The 14,509-nt window shown below is 41.6% G+C and overlaps 1 protein-coding gene across 1 annotated transcript in view; it reads right to left on the bottom strand.

Annotated features, from left to right (window-relative positions):
• Positions 1-14,509, bottom strand: part of LOC117346187 (vomeronasal type-2 receptor 26-like) — a 62,794-nt gene that overhangs the window by 36,045 nt on the left and 12,240 nt on the right. The window contains exons 2-3 of the mRNA XM_033915589.1: positions 13,254-13,597; positions 735-809 (exon numbers count right to left, since the gene is read on the bottom strand). Coding sequence (XP_033771480.1) covers positions 735-809; positions 13,254-13,597 — 419 coding nt within the window. The remainder of the gene's footprint in view (positions 1-734; positions 810-13,253; positions 13,598-14,509) is intronic.

The raw sequence follows: 14,509 nt of genomic DNA, 5'->3' as shown, positions 1-14,509 counted from the left end.
GTTTTATTTATAGGTTTTCAACATACTTTCATCATAGCAATAATCTAATATTGAAAATGTCCAAAAGGAAAACATGACTGTACATTTGGACTCATTTATAACATTTGGTTGAACTAGGCAGAACTACCTGTAGCTAAACTACCAAGTGTCAGGGATCTCATAAGATATGGGTTGCATTTCAGAGACATCAGTGATTAAAACAGATGGAATTACATCACTGATGAATTGGTCAGTAATTGTACTACTAGATCAGTGGTACAAAGCAAATCCAAAATTGAATTGTCCTGTTATAAACAGCCATGTTAGGATTAAAGCAAAGTTTAAATCCATGTGGAAATAAGCCAGCAAAGTTTCTTTAGGCAGAGCAAAACTGAAGGAGAAAAAAAGACAAATTTATAGAGAAGCTCAACAAACTTACCTTCAAGTGTGAAATAGAGTTTTATCGATGTCAAATGCAATTCTGCCTGTGTCATTGGAATACACACAATTGGAATACATACTGCAGCAGAGGGAAGAAGATTCATGTGATTGAGTTAGCTTTTATAAAAGATCAGAGATAGAAAGTTGGGAGTGTTGAACCTCATCTGATTGGTCAAGTCAGCTTCTCTGAGATTAGAAAATGAGAACTACAGAAGGAACGGCAGGCAAAAAGAAAGGAGGATTAAGAAAAACAGAGAATGAAGAGTAAAAAAAAGGAAGAGCAGAAAACCAAGAGATAATTAACATATCTGTACTTGAAGTGGAACAAGGAGATTCAGATGACATGGGAGAATAACCAATGGAGGAAGCTCCTGTTGCTCTAGAGAAAGCTAGGAAGAGAACACAATATAATAAGGAGAATAACATCAAACTAACCCTTGCCAGTTTTAGACACCATACTGGACTCAGAGAGATAACAGAGATTGCTACTGCTGCCTGGATTGATACAGGACTCATCACCTACTTGGATGCTGCTTTGGTGATTGATCACAACAAGGTGAAGAGGGCTCAGGTGAGAATTATGAAAAAACTGGATATACAGTTTGAATAAGTATGACAGAATGCCATCAAGTACATTTTCTTTGATGGTCATCATGATAATACCAGTGTCATTTGAAAGGCAGAAGAGAATGTCAAAATCTAGGTATGGTTATATGGCGTTAGGAGGGAGGTATCAGTAGAATTTGTTTCGTGTTAAGCAACTAAAGAGAAGACTCATGTAGAAATAATTGCTGATAATTTGGTTGCATGGCAGAGAAAGAGGTGCACAGAAAACTCTTCAAGTTATTGGAGGTGACCCAAGTAATATATACACTGCTTGGGAGGAAGGAGTGATGCATTATGCTGAGGAGAAGCTACAAAGGATACTGCTGTGGATTGTGTGTAACCTGTACACTGGCAAACTTAGTGACTGTTTTTGATAACAAGTTATTAAGTAACAACAAATGGGCAGGTCCCATTGGAAAAATGCTGGATTCTGCTACGGAAATGGAAATAAATCCAGATTTACTACAATCTCTACTATCCCTGATCTTTCCCAGCTGAACAATGAAGTAATCAAATACAAATACAAGCACAGATCAAAGTTGTGGCTTTAGAATTCTAGCTACAATTAGAACAGGTGTCACATAGCAGATGGTTCACAACAGGTTTATGGTTCATAAAAACATGGATTTCCAAGAATCATATGAAAGTAAAGAATCTGAAAAACTTAAGAATGTCTCTAGAGTTCTGTGTTGGGGTTTACATGGCAAACCCATCCAATATAAAAATAAATAACAATTGGACACAAGGTCCCAGGCATCTCCTCTTCTAGTTGTAACACTGAAAGTAGTGTGTAGAGGTAAGGAAGATGGTCATGACTACAGTGAGAAGGTCAGTTTGGTTTGGTTACAGTGTTTCTTTTCTACAAGCTATGCTGTGCAATGAAGAGGAACAAGAGAGAAGAGATGCAATGGAGAAGATATTGAAAAATCAGAGGTGAAGCAGATAAGAAGATACAGTTTTAAGACAGCAACTTGAGACCCAGTAAAATACTATCCATTGACACTGAGGCAACTACACTCATCCAATTACTTGACTGGAACTCCAAAATCTCTAATCCTCCTCTTACCTGTACCAGGGCAAAAAGCAGAAATGAAGAAATTTTCTGAGCAAGCCAATAGTGGTTCCAGACTGGCTGTCACATATCCTGTCCATAGAAAGGTATGTAAAAATAATAACTGAGGCTACAGGTAATGTGTTCAATCAGGAAAGGAGGGAACATTAAATAAATTAGGGGACAGATGGATAGCAGGGAGCTTGTGAACCAAAATAGAAGAAAGCAAGATATGGCCTCTTTGCTGGATTGTGTTAGTGCCATCTTTGAATCCTATTGACTTGATGAATTACAGATCTAAAAAGGAACCATTTTTGTGCTAGTCTAGTAAGATCCTCCAGAATCATCCCCATGGTTGTTTTCAACATGTCCATCCATCTCATTGCAGGTTGCCCTCTTTGCCTGGTTCCTTCAATCTTCCAAAACATGTCTTTTTTTAATGATCTTTCTCTTTTGAGAGTGTGACCAAAATAAGAAAGTTGTAATTTAATTATTTGGGCTTTGAGTGACATAGTTAGTTTGATCTCTTTCAGAATTGTTTTGTTCTTCTGGTGGTCCAAGGCACAAATAAAATCCTTCTCCAGCACCAAAGCTCAAATGAGTCAATCTTCTTTCAGTCTTGTTTCTTGTCCAGCTTTCATATCTGAAATTTACCACTGAGAGAACGAGTGCATGGACAAGTCTGATCCTTGATTGGAGTGTTATTTCCTTGCTTTTGAATACTTTATCAAATGCCTTCATTGAAGAGTGACCTAGTGCTATTCTGCAGAGTATTTGTTACCCTGCTAGTTGCTTCTTTGATTACTAAAGAGCCCAGAAGATTGAAATCCTTTACAGCTTCTATTCTATTGCCTTCAAGCTCAAAACCTTCATTTTCCATGTTCATGATCTTTGGCTTATGTTCAGTTCTAATTCCATGTTATGACTTTTAGCTTTGACTTGTCTGAGTAGATGCATCATATCTTCTTTGATGCTGGTGGTGGGCATTGTATCATTAGCATAACATAGGTTGTTTATATTTTGGCCACCAACTTTGAAACCAAAACTCTCTTCTTCCAAATTTGCCTTTCTGAAAATGGCTTCACTGTAAAGGTTGAACAGGTAAGGTGACAAGATGCATCCTTGCCTGACACCATGTTTTATTGGAAACCAATTAATGTCACCATATTCTGTTCTCACTACAGCTTCTTGATTTTAGTTAAGGCTCTTTATCAGCTCAGTTATGTGTTTGGGTATTCTCATTTGTGCTAGATTTCTCCATAGTTTTTCCTGAACCACACAGTCAAAAGCTTTGCTGTAGTCAATTAAGCAAAAGTATAGGGACTTTGGCATTCTTTGCTTTTCTCCAATATCCATCTAAACATTGGAAATAATGTATCTTGTGTCTCAACCTTTTTTGACACCAACTTGAACTTCAGATTCATATTCAGCTTGATGAAAGCCCCCAGATGAGTATAAGCCCTCAGGTAAGTAACTCAATGAATACCTCTACATGGATGGGAAAAGGTGGTAAATACTAATGCTCAAAGTATGGGAAACAAGATTATGGATCTAAAAGCTGTGATGGAAGAAGATGAGTTGGATATAGTGGTGATCATGGAGATGTGGTTTAAGGAGAACCATGATTAGAATGTACTGTAGTTATACCAGGCTATAATCTGTTCAGGAAAGAGAGGGTAGGAAGATGAGGGGGTTTATTGTTATATGTTAAAGAGCATATTAAAGCCACACAATTGCAGGATCTGCAGAGCAAGTAAGAGGCACTGTGAATCAATTTGGAATGGGGAATAGTGAATATGTTTACATTGATGTGATATACAGGCCTCCTTCACAGATGGAAGAAGTTGACAAAGATTTAATAGTAGACATTCACAATATATCTAAAAAAGGGGAAGTTTTACTAATGGGGGCTCATTCAAAAGCAAAGGTTCTAGACTTTAAAAAACTGTTCAGATAGGGATTATGTCAAGGAATTGTCTAGATGGGAACATCTGGAAGGAATGGAAATGCAGTGGGTAAAACTGAAAGGAGTAATTGTAAGAGTGACAAACCTTTTTGTGAGGCAAGTAAATAAAAGTAAGAAGAAAAGAAGACTGCTGTGGTTCTCAAAAGTAGTAGCTGAGAAGGTAAGGAATATGAGGTTAGCTTACATAAACTGCAAAAGATCACAGAAAGAGGAAGAAAGGAAAAATATTTGGAAAAGTTAAGAAAGGCTAGTCATGTAGTCAGGAAAGCAAAGATATAAATGGAAGAAAAAATAGCTGACATGAAAAAAAAGGGTAGTCAAGACATTTTTTAGATATATTAATGATAGGAATAGGTGCAAAAGTGACATTGTAAGACTCAAAGATGAAGGGAGAAATATGTAGAAGCTGATAAAAGGCTAAATTGCTTAACAAATATTTATTTTCTGTGTTCACAGATGAAACACTGGGAGTGGGACCACAAAAGGCAAATGTGAATAGGGATAGAGGAGATGTAGACCCTGATTGATTTTCAGAGGGTTGTGTTTGTGAGGAGCTAGCTAAAATAAAGGTAGACAAAGTAATGCATCCGAGGATGCTGAAAGAACTTAAGGAAGTTCTAGTGGTTCTGCTGACTGACCTTTTCAATGAGTCTCTAGAATCAGGAGTGATACCGGAGACCTGGAGAAGGGCGGATGTGGTCCCTCTCCACAAAAGTGGAATTAAGGAAGAAGTAGGGAATTACAGGCCAGTAAGTCTAACTTCTGTTGTAAGCAAATTAATAGAAATGCTTTTAAAACAGAGAATGGTGAAGTTTTTGGAATCCTGTGAATTATATGATCAAAGGCATAAGAACATAAGCATTGCCCCTGCCAGGTCAGACCAGGGATCCATCGTGCCCGGCAGTCCGCTCCCACGGCGGTCCCCCAGGTCCATGACCTGTAAGTGCTCCTAACCTACAACTTCCATACCCTGTTCGCCTAATGTCCAGTGAAGTAACCCTCTATCTGTACCTTTGCTTCCAGGAAGTCATCCAGTCCCTTTTTGAACCCCATTATTGTATTCTGTCTTATCACCTCTCCTGGAAGCAAGTTCTAGGTGTCCACCACCCGTTGAGTGAAGAACTTCCTTGCATTCGTTTTGAATCTGTCTCCTCTCAGTTTTTCTGAATGACCTCTTGTTTTTGTTGTCCTCGCTAGTCTAAAGAATCTGTCCCTATCCACCTTCTCTATGCCTTTTATGATTTTATAAGTCTCTATCATGTCCCCTCTCAGTCTCCGCTTTTCCAGGGTAAAGAGTCCCAGCTTGTCCAACCGTTCGGTATATGAAAGGTTCTCCATGCCCTTTATCATCCTTGTTGCTCTCCTCTGGACCCTCTCGAGTATTGCCATGTCCTTCTTAAGGTATGGCGACCAGTATTGGACGCAGTATTCCAGATGTGGGTGCACCATTGCTCGATACAGTGGCAGAATGACTTCCTTTGTTGTGGTAGTGATACCTTTTTTGATAATGCCCAACATTCTGTTCGCTTTCTTTGAGGCCGCTGCACATAGCGCTGCCGTCTTCATTGATTTGTCCACCAATATCCCCAGGTCTTTTACTAGGTTGCCTTCCCCCAGTACCCTCCCTCCCATCATATAGCTGTATATTGTGTTCCCCCTCCCTATGTGCAAGACCTTACATTTCTCTACATTGAAACTCATCTGCCATTTTTTAGCCCACTCATCCAGTTTGTCCAGGTCGCTCTGCAACATGGATTTATTTGACTATGAGACCAGAGAATTGGATAGAGAGAGTGTGTTAGATGTAGTATATTCAGATTTTTTCAAAGCGTTTGACAGTGATCCACACAGATGTCTAATAAATAAACTGAGTGCCCTTGGAATGGGTCCCAAAATAATGGGCCAGGTCAAGAACTGGTTGAGTGAAAGGCAACAGAGGGTAGTGATCAATGGAGATCGGTCTGAGGTGTGCCTCAAGGTTCTGTTCTTGGGCCTGTTCTTTTTAACATTTTTATAAATAATATTGCTAAAGGGTTGTCGGGTAAGATTTGCCTCTTTGTGGATGATACGAAAATCTGCAATAGAGTAGACACCTAGGATGGTGTCAATAACATGAAGAAAGACCTGCTGAAGCTTGAATAATGGTCTTAAATTTGGCAGCTAAAATTTAATGCTAAGAAATGCAAGGTCATACATTTGGCTGCAAAAACTCAACTCAAAACTTAGGGGTAAAGAACTTATGTGCATGACAGAAGAGCGGGACTTGGTTGTGATTGTAGGTGATGATCTTAAGGTGGCCAAACAGGTTGAAAAGGTGATAGTGAAAACTAGCAGGATGCTAGGGTGCAGAGGAAGAGGTATGGCCAGTAGGAAAAAGAAGGTATTGATACCCCTGTATAAGACTTTAGTGAGACCTAATTTAGAATATTGTGTACAATTCTGGAGGTCGTACCTTCAAAAAGATATAAAAAGGCTAGAGTCGGCCCAGAGGAAGGCTACTAAAATGGTACATGGACTTTGTCATAAGGCATATTGGGACATACTTAAAGATCTCAATCTGTATACTTTGAAGGAAGGGCAGGAGAGGGGAGATATGATAGAGACATTTAAACACCTATGTGATATAAATGTGGATGAGTCGAGTCTCTTTCATTTGAAAGGAAGTTCTGAACTGAGAGGGAACAGGATAAAGTTAAGAGGTGATAGGCTCTGGAGTAATATAAGGAAACTAGTTTTTTAGCCCGTTACATTAATGGGTGCTAGCAGCCCTTTTCTCTTACTTTTATCACCCCCCTGTCCAGCAGCACCCCTTCCTAGAGAAAGCTTGATCTTTGGACCTCCCCGTCACCTCCACAATTCTCAACCCAGGCCTTCCTCCTTCCCTTTCCAATCCCGATACAATGCTATTTATTATCTATTTCCCTCCTCCAATCTGAGGAACTAACCAGACCCTCTTCTTCCTTCTTTCCCTCCTACCCTGAACTTTCTGACTTCCTGAACTTTTCCCCTTTGCCTCCTCCTCGATGTTAATTCAAATTCCCACCCCTTTCTGTTTTTGTCATGGCCCTCCCTCTCACCTTAACTTCCCCCATTATATTTCACCAGCCCTCTAAGAATCCCCTATACCCTCGACCTTCATCTCCTGCTGTCTGGCCGACCCTGGCAGAATTATTTGTAAGTTTAAAGTTACAGCGGCGGCTTCTCTCATGAACCCCGCCGCCACATCTTTGAACTTAAAAATATACTATGGCAAGACACTAAGGGAGCAGAGAGCAGGCCAGACTGAACAACATCACCTTGCGGTCCGCAAGTGTGCTTAAATGGAAAAAGAACCCTAAGGGGTTCATAATAAAAACAAAAAAAACCAAAAAAAAGTCTAAAAAGTGGCCTAAATGGCTATTTGGACGATCAAAAAGCCTGATCATCCAAGAACCCATAATCAAATCTGGTTTTAAACGTATCTAAAACCAGCTTAGGCCTTTCCCCTGCCTCTAAACGCACAGAGAGAAAAGAGGCGTGTTTAGAGGAGGGGAAAGGGCGGGCGGTGGGCGGGAGGTGGGCCGACCTACACCTAGGCATGCAGCAGGTATAACCAAAACCTTAGGCAGGTTGCCTAGTCGGCACTTATACGTTTTGACTTAGACGAAGTTAAAACAGGTCTAAGTGCTGAAAAAGGGGCCGCTGAGCTGATCGTGGCTGCTGCAATCAGCTCAGCGGCCCCAGCAACCTGCCTACCCCCTACAGCAATGATCACGGCAGGAGAGATGCCTCATCTCCCCTACCGCGATGCCATCACTCCTCTACCCGAACTGCTGCGACCCACGGCAGAAGATATGCCCTATCTCTCCTGCTGCGGGTTGTGGCAGTTCGGGTAGAGGAGTGATGGCATCATGGTAGGGGAGATGAGGCATCTCTCCTGCCGCGATACATCACTCCCCGACTACATCGGGGCAAGAGAGAGCCTAAGCCCTCTTGCCCCGCGGCACCGACCCCCCCGATTACATTCATGGCAAGAGGGAGCCCTAGCCCTCTTGGCCCGCGGCATTGACCCCCCCCCCCCGATTACATTCGGGGCAAGAGGGAGCCCAAGCCCTCTTGCCTCGTGGCACCCCCCAATTACAATCAGGCCAGGAGGGAGCCCAAGCCCTCCTGGCCTCTCGCCCATCACCCCCCTACATGATCGAGCAGGAGGGAGCCCAACCCCTCTAGCCCAGGCAGACCCCCTACCCCCCACCCCCACTACAATACAGGCAGGAGGGATCCCAGGCCCTCCTGCCCTCGACACAACCCCCCCAACGACCGCTCTCCCGAACCCCTGATCGCCCCCCCAATGACCCATGACCCTCCGCCGACCCCACGACACCCCCACCCCCAATCCCACCCTCATACCTGTAAAATGTTGGCCGGACAGACGGGTGCCAAACCTGCCTGTCCAGCAGGCCAGCCGACTGCAGAATGAGGCTGGATTGGCCCAGGCATCTGAAACCCCGCCCACAGGTGAGGCCTAAGGCACCTGGGACAACCAGAATAGGCCCAGGAGTCTTAGGACTCTCCTGTGGGCAGGGCCTTAGGCACATGGGCCAATCCGGCCCCATTCTGCAGCCGGCTGGCCTGCTGGATGAGCGGTTTTGGCACCCGTCCATCCGGCCAACATTTTACAGGTATGGGGGTGTGATTTGGGGTGAGGGGGTCGTGGGGTCAGCAGGGGGTCATGGGTTGGTGGGGGGGCGATTAGGGGTTCAGGGGGCGGTCATTGGGGGGGTTGTGTCGAGGGCAGGAGGGCCTGGGATCCCTCTTGCCCGTATTGTAGTGGGGTGTCGGGTAGGGGGTCCACCTGCGCTGGAGGGGTTGGGTTCCCTCCTGCTCGATCATGTAGGGGGTGGCGGGCGAGAGGCCAGGAGGGCTTGGGCTCCCTCCTGGCCTGATCGTAATCAGGGGGTGCCATGAGGCAAGAGGCTCCCTCTTGCCCCAAATGTAATCGGGGGGGGGGTCGGTGCCACGGGGCAAGAGGGCTATGGCTCCCTACTGGCCTGATCGTAATCGGGGGGTGCCGCGGGTGCCGCAGAGCAAGAGGGCTTGGGCTCCCTCTTCCCCGAATGTAATCAAGGGGTCGATGCCATGGGGCAAGAGGGCTTGGGCTCCCTCTTGCCCCGAATGTAATCAGGGGGGGGGTCGGTGCTGTGGGGCAAGAGGGCTTGGGTTCCCTCTTGCCCTGATGTCATGTGGGGGTGGATTCTGTAACCGGTGTTGTTTTTGACAGACACTGGTTACAGAATCCAGCTTTTAGGTGAAGGACTGGCTCCTCCTTCGCCTAAAAGCCCTTGTGTTGGACGTTTGGGGTTTAGGCATTTTTTTGGTTTATTATGGGGTATAAGTGTAGACATCGTGGGGGTATAAGTGGTGGTCTGGGCGTTTAAACAGCTGAATGTAGAGGCAGGCCATTATCAAAACAAACCTCCATTTGGACATTTTTTTGATTATGGATATTTTCCCTGCTTCTACTTTCAACGTTTAAGGCCTTAGGCCAAAAGGGGACTTAGACATTTTTTTATTATGCCCCTTCACGTGCGCAAGCATACTACTATCTGCCAGAGACCTACTGATCACGGAAAATGGAACACACAAGTAGGAGTGCATGCGTGCTTAGGGTTTTATTATTATAGATACTTTTTATAAAGAAATAGTATAGATGCATGGAACAGTCTCCCAGAAATGATGGTGGAGACAGAGACTGTGTCTGAATTCAAAGAAAGCCTGGGATGGGTACGTGGGATCGCTTAGAGAGAGGACGAGATAATGGTTACTGTGAATGAGCAGACTGTATGGGCCATTTGTCCTTTATCTGCCATCATGTTTTTATGTTTCTATATGATTAGAACCTTCATTGTATTATTTTCAACAATATTTTACTGGTGTGTGGAATTAATGTAATTGTTTTGTTGTGTAATTGTTACAGTCTTTAATATCACCTTTCTTTGGTATAGGTACGAACATTGTTCTTCTTCAATCAACTGGAAGACCATCGATATCAGATGACTTTTTTTTATAAATCTTTAATTGCTGCTATGACTTCTTCTTTTAAAATATCTGGTCCTTCATCATTTTTCTGTTCAATTTCTCCAATGTTTTCCTCATTGCCTTTTTGTATAGATTTTCTGTATATTCTTTCCCTCTCTTTTTAATGCATTTTGGATCATTCAGATGGATTGACATGAGTCTATCACAGGTTTCAGTAGAGATGCCAGACTAATGATGTACTACCCATCTGGGAAGCAGCAGATGGGCAATGTTGGAGGTGGAGGATTGTGTCTGATGCAATAATATCAAATTTATACTGCACAAAAGGGCTCAACAATCTACATCTGTATTCTGCCAAGAAAAATAATTGACATATAGTGCTGGAAGATGGTCACCTAGGTCAGAAGGCACTCACCATGCTACTAGGGAAAAGCTGACCATTACCCAAAGTATGCTCAGTGTTTGTGAAGCTGATGGATCAAAGCCACCAGGACATTATGATGCTGATGTTGCTGGACAGAAATGGAAGATCAGAAGTTGTAAAAATATTCTTAACATAGGAACATGGAACGTATGAAACATGAACTAAGGACAATTGGAAATTGTTAAAGATCAAATGGAAAAAATAAACAAAATTGATTTGATAGGGATCAGTGAAGTCAAATGGACATTGCATGACCATTTTCAATCAAATGAGCATTGGATTTGCTACTCTAGATTATGTTAAATAACATTAAATTAACTGTGTAAATTATATCTTTAAAGACTATTATGTGGCTGCAGATGTAGCTCAGACTATTTTTATAGTCATATAAATATTATTTACCCCTTTTACAAAACTAGCATGTTTTTTTGCCACTGGCCAGCGTGGTAACAGCTCTGACAATCATAGGAATTCTATGAGCATTGGAGCTGTGGCCGGCACTACAAACTATACTACAGTTTTGTAAAAGAGGTTTACTCTCTACATATTTCAACTATGATTTGATGTAGGTAAGACTCACTTTGTATAGTTTATGAAGATAGGTATAGATGCAGCTTCCAAAAGTGCATATTTTAATCTCTAGTAGCTTGTAAAGTTAAAAATATAAAAATCTACACCTGCAATTGACACACCCTAATGGTGTACAGTAAGGTACAGCAGGTATTTTTATGTTCTTGGAGAGTTCTCAGTTATAACATGAAAAGTTGTATTGGGACCTGAACCTGGGTCTCTTGGGTTATAGTTCCCTACAATGAACATTGAGCTGCCCCTCTGCACTGTGTGGATATCTGTGAGGCCATTTTCTATGAATGCTACTATACAGAAGTTCATGACCCTTATTTTTGTTCATAATTTGAAAATTTCTGTTCATAAAATGAATGTTTATTCTGGGTGTTTCCAAGATTCACAAGTAATCTTGTGTATTTTTGAACAGGTTGTGTCCTGTTTGAAAATATAAGTGAGATGAACCTCTGTTTTGGACATAATTGCATAGACATTCCTATTATGGCTTGATAGTCTTTTTAAAAATGACTCACCATGTTGTGTGAACACAAACAAAATAAAACCTAACCAGAACAGAATCACTTGCTAGCACAAAAACCACCAACCAACCACTAGAAGAATTAACAGGTCATTAAGAATTAAGTATGTTATGTATTATTTGCCTAAAACAGCAAAAACAAATTTTGCCCATAACTGAGCTGATGCCAACTTATGCAATGCATTGAAAATACAGTGCATGTACCTGGACTTTAAGCACTCCCTATCCCACTGTTCCCTCTTAGCTCAGCAAGAGTCCTCCACATACAATCTGCCACTGGGGGGTGTTGTTTCATTGTCACTTTTTCAAAAGTGAGGGACAGGCAAGCTCTGTGGGATTCCAGAGAACCTGCAAATCCCTATAGATTGAAACACAATATTGAAGCACCACTCCTATTGGCAGCAAAACAGTTGGATGACTTCCACTCAGCTTAGAGGGAACACTGTACATACATGCTATTTTTGGCCAGATCATGATAGACAGGCAGATGAGAGTGCATGCACAATTTTTAGACACATTAAAAAATGATTCTGGTTGATATTAAGCCTATGGAGGTCAACGTTTTATAAACCAGCCTGGATAAAAATAGACACAGATTTTCAGTGCAGACCATGAGTAGTGAATATCTCAAGCTATTTGAGACTGTAGAACAGTGTCTCACAGACTTTACTGAGCCATGGCACACTAAACAACACTCGAGGCGTCCAGAAGTGCATGGATGTTGCTGTGATGATGTCATGCACATGCATGACATCATCACATCAATGTCTGCATATGTGCAAAGGCCCTCCAGATGATCCCTGAGCCATCAATGGTGGGTGTCATCAGGGAAGAGGACCATAGAGAAGGAGAGGTACTGGCACCAGCTGATTTCCTATAGGACATGCCTCTTACTGTGAGACTAATAAATAAAGATTAATAAAGTTTAAATTAGCCACAACTTTTTGAAAATATATAGAAAACTAACCACTAGTTCCTCAGTTTGCCACACTATGATGACGTATGGTAGCTGTCCTCATAGGAACTTTATAGCGTGTATAGTTTTCATTATTTTTATACTTTTCATTTCCTTTATTTTATATTATATTTGCTTGTGAGATACTTGTGCCTAGTATAATAGCATTTATAGCAAAAGTGATGATAATAACAGTCACTTAGCTTTTATCTAGCTCTGGGTCTAGCTCAATCCCCACCGACGATGAAATCGTGAAACGCGTCGGTGGGGATTGAGCTAGACCCAGAGCTAGATAAAAGCTAAGTGACTGTTATTATCTTACTGTGAGAGGCATATCCTGTAGGCAGGCAGCAAGCTTTGGTACTGCTCATCCTCCCCATTGTGTTGTGGTGCATTTGAAATCTCGGGAGGCACACTAGTGTGCTACAGCACACAGTTTGTGATACACTGCTGTAGAAGTTCCAGACCATTTTTAAATTGTCTTCTTCTGTTCAAAAATTGTTTTTATTTGTGAAAACTTAGCATATACATTTGAATTTGCAAGTAGTTGTGCTACTAAAAAAATAACTTGAATTGGCATCCTTTAGTTTTAAAAGCTGAAAACATTTGTGTGTTTGTAATAACAATTTGGATTCACTTTTATAAATGATGATGGTCTGTAGAAATGCATTAGAGAATAGGAAATAAAGCAAAATATAGTTGTCCCCTTACTTGTGGGTAGTGGTATACAGAGAGCACATTTGATATTTGACTTGATCCCTCAGCTTGGAGACCTTCCATGATAGCAGCAAGTATTCCAGATGTTTTGCAGTTATAATTAATATATGGTGTGTCCATTTGTGAGAATATATTCATAGCAACCCAAAGTCCCATGAGCGGATTACTGTATGAGTCATAAAGGTGATAACCCAGTGTGAGGTTAGGTAAGAGTTCTGAGTTGTTAATCTCCTCCAATGCAGAGACAAAGGCCAGGAAGTTGTAGTAGTCTACTGCATTAATTCTGTAATGAGATTCAATGTCAAATAATGTAAAATAAACATGTAATAAAAGATATACTAGAAGCATGAATTCAAATTGAAAAATAATTGAAACATATTTTTTCTGTCCACCACTAAAAATCATATCTCATTCCACTGTCTGTGGTCTTGTTTTGATCTTAGCATAATTTTGCAGCAAACAAGTGCCATCTTCAAGAAATGGACAGACCATAATATATAGCATGATTGCACTATATCAGGAGTATCCTCCAACACAAACACAAGTCACAAAATGCTGGAAATTTTAATGCAAAAAAAGGTACTTCCATAAACATCCTAAGGTTCAAGTGAAGAGGGAAACTTCTAAATGCATCCAATGCACCTTACACGATACTGTGTTTGATGAAGATTATCTTTGACTTGTATGTGTGTCCTTAACATGCAAAGTGATGAATAGTAATTATTTTCAAAGGAAAACTCTATGCTTCGTTTAGATTTGAAAATATCCCAGGAAAACAACACAGTAACAAAATTGATAGTGTACCTAGGTCCAACCTTGAATGTGGATCATTCAACATCCAACAATGACAATGGAAAAAACAGCCATTATTGAAAGGTGAACCGCTAGACATCCAGCTATCATTTTGTTTTCAAAAATAATCTAACTGGATGTTCTGGCTGATGGAATTCATGATGCCGAGGACATCTACAAACCCTTCTAAAACCCACTATTATTACCTCTCTACCAATCCAATAGCCCTTTTAGCTGTAGGTGGCACATACTGTACATGGCAATAGAGTAGGGTTTTGTGGGTTCTGGTGGCCTTAGACATTTTACCATGAATGTAGTAGTTAGAATGGATTATGGGACTTGCTACTCCTCTGGTTCACTAGTCCACTCACCTGGCTACTTAAGACACCTGTTTGTAGGTCTACTAGGATTTCTCATACCAAATGCTGCTGTTCTAATCTTTGTGAGGGTTGGAAGGG

This window comes from Geotrypetes seraphini, chromosome 12, assembly GCF_902459505.1.
Source record: "Geotrypetes seraphini chromosome 12, aGeoSer1.1, whole genome shotgun sequence".
Taxonomy (NCBI): Eukaryota; Metazoa; Chordata; class Amphibia; order Gymnophiona; family Dermophiidae; genus Geotrypetes; species Geotrypetes seraphini.
Note: the sequence above shows the minus strand (reverse complement) of the source record. Positions and strands in the feature narration are given on the sequence as shown.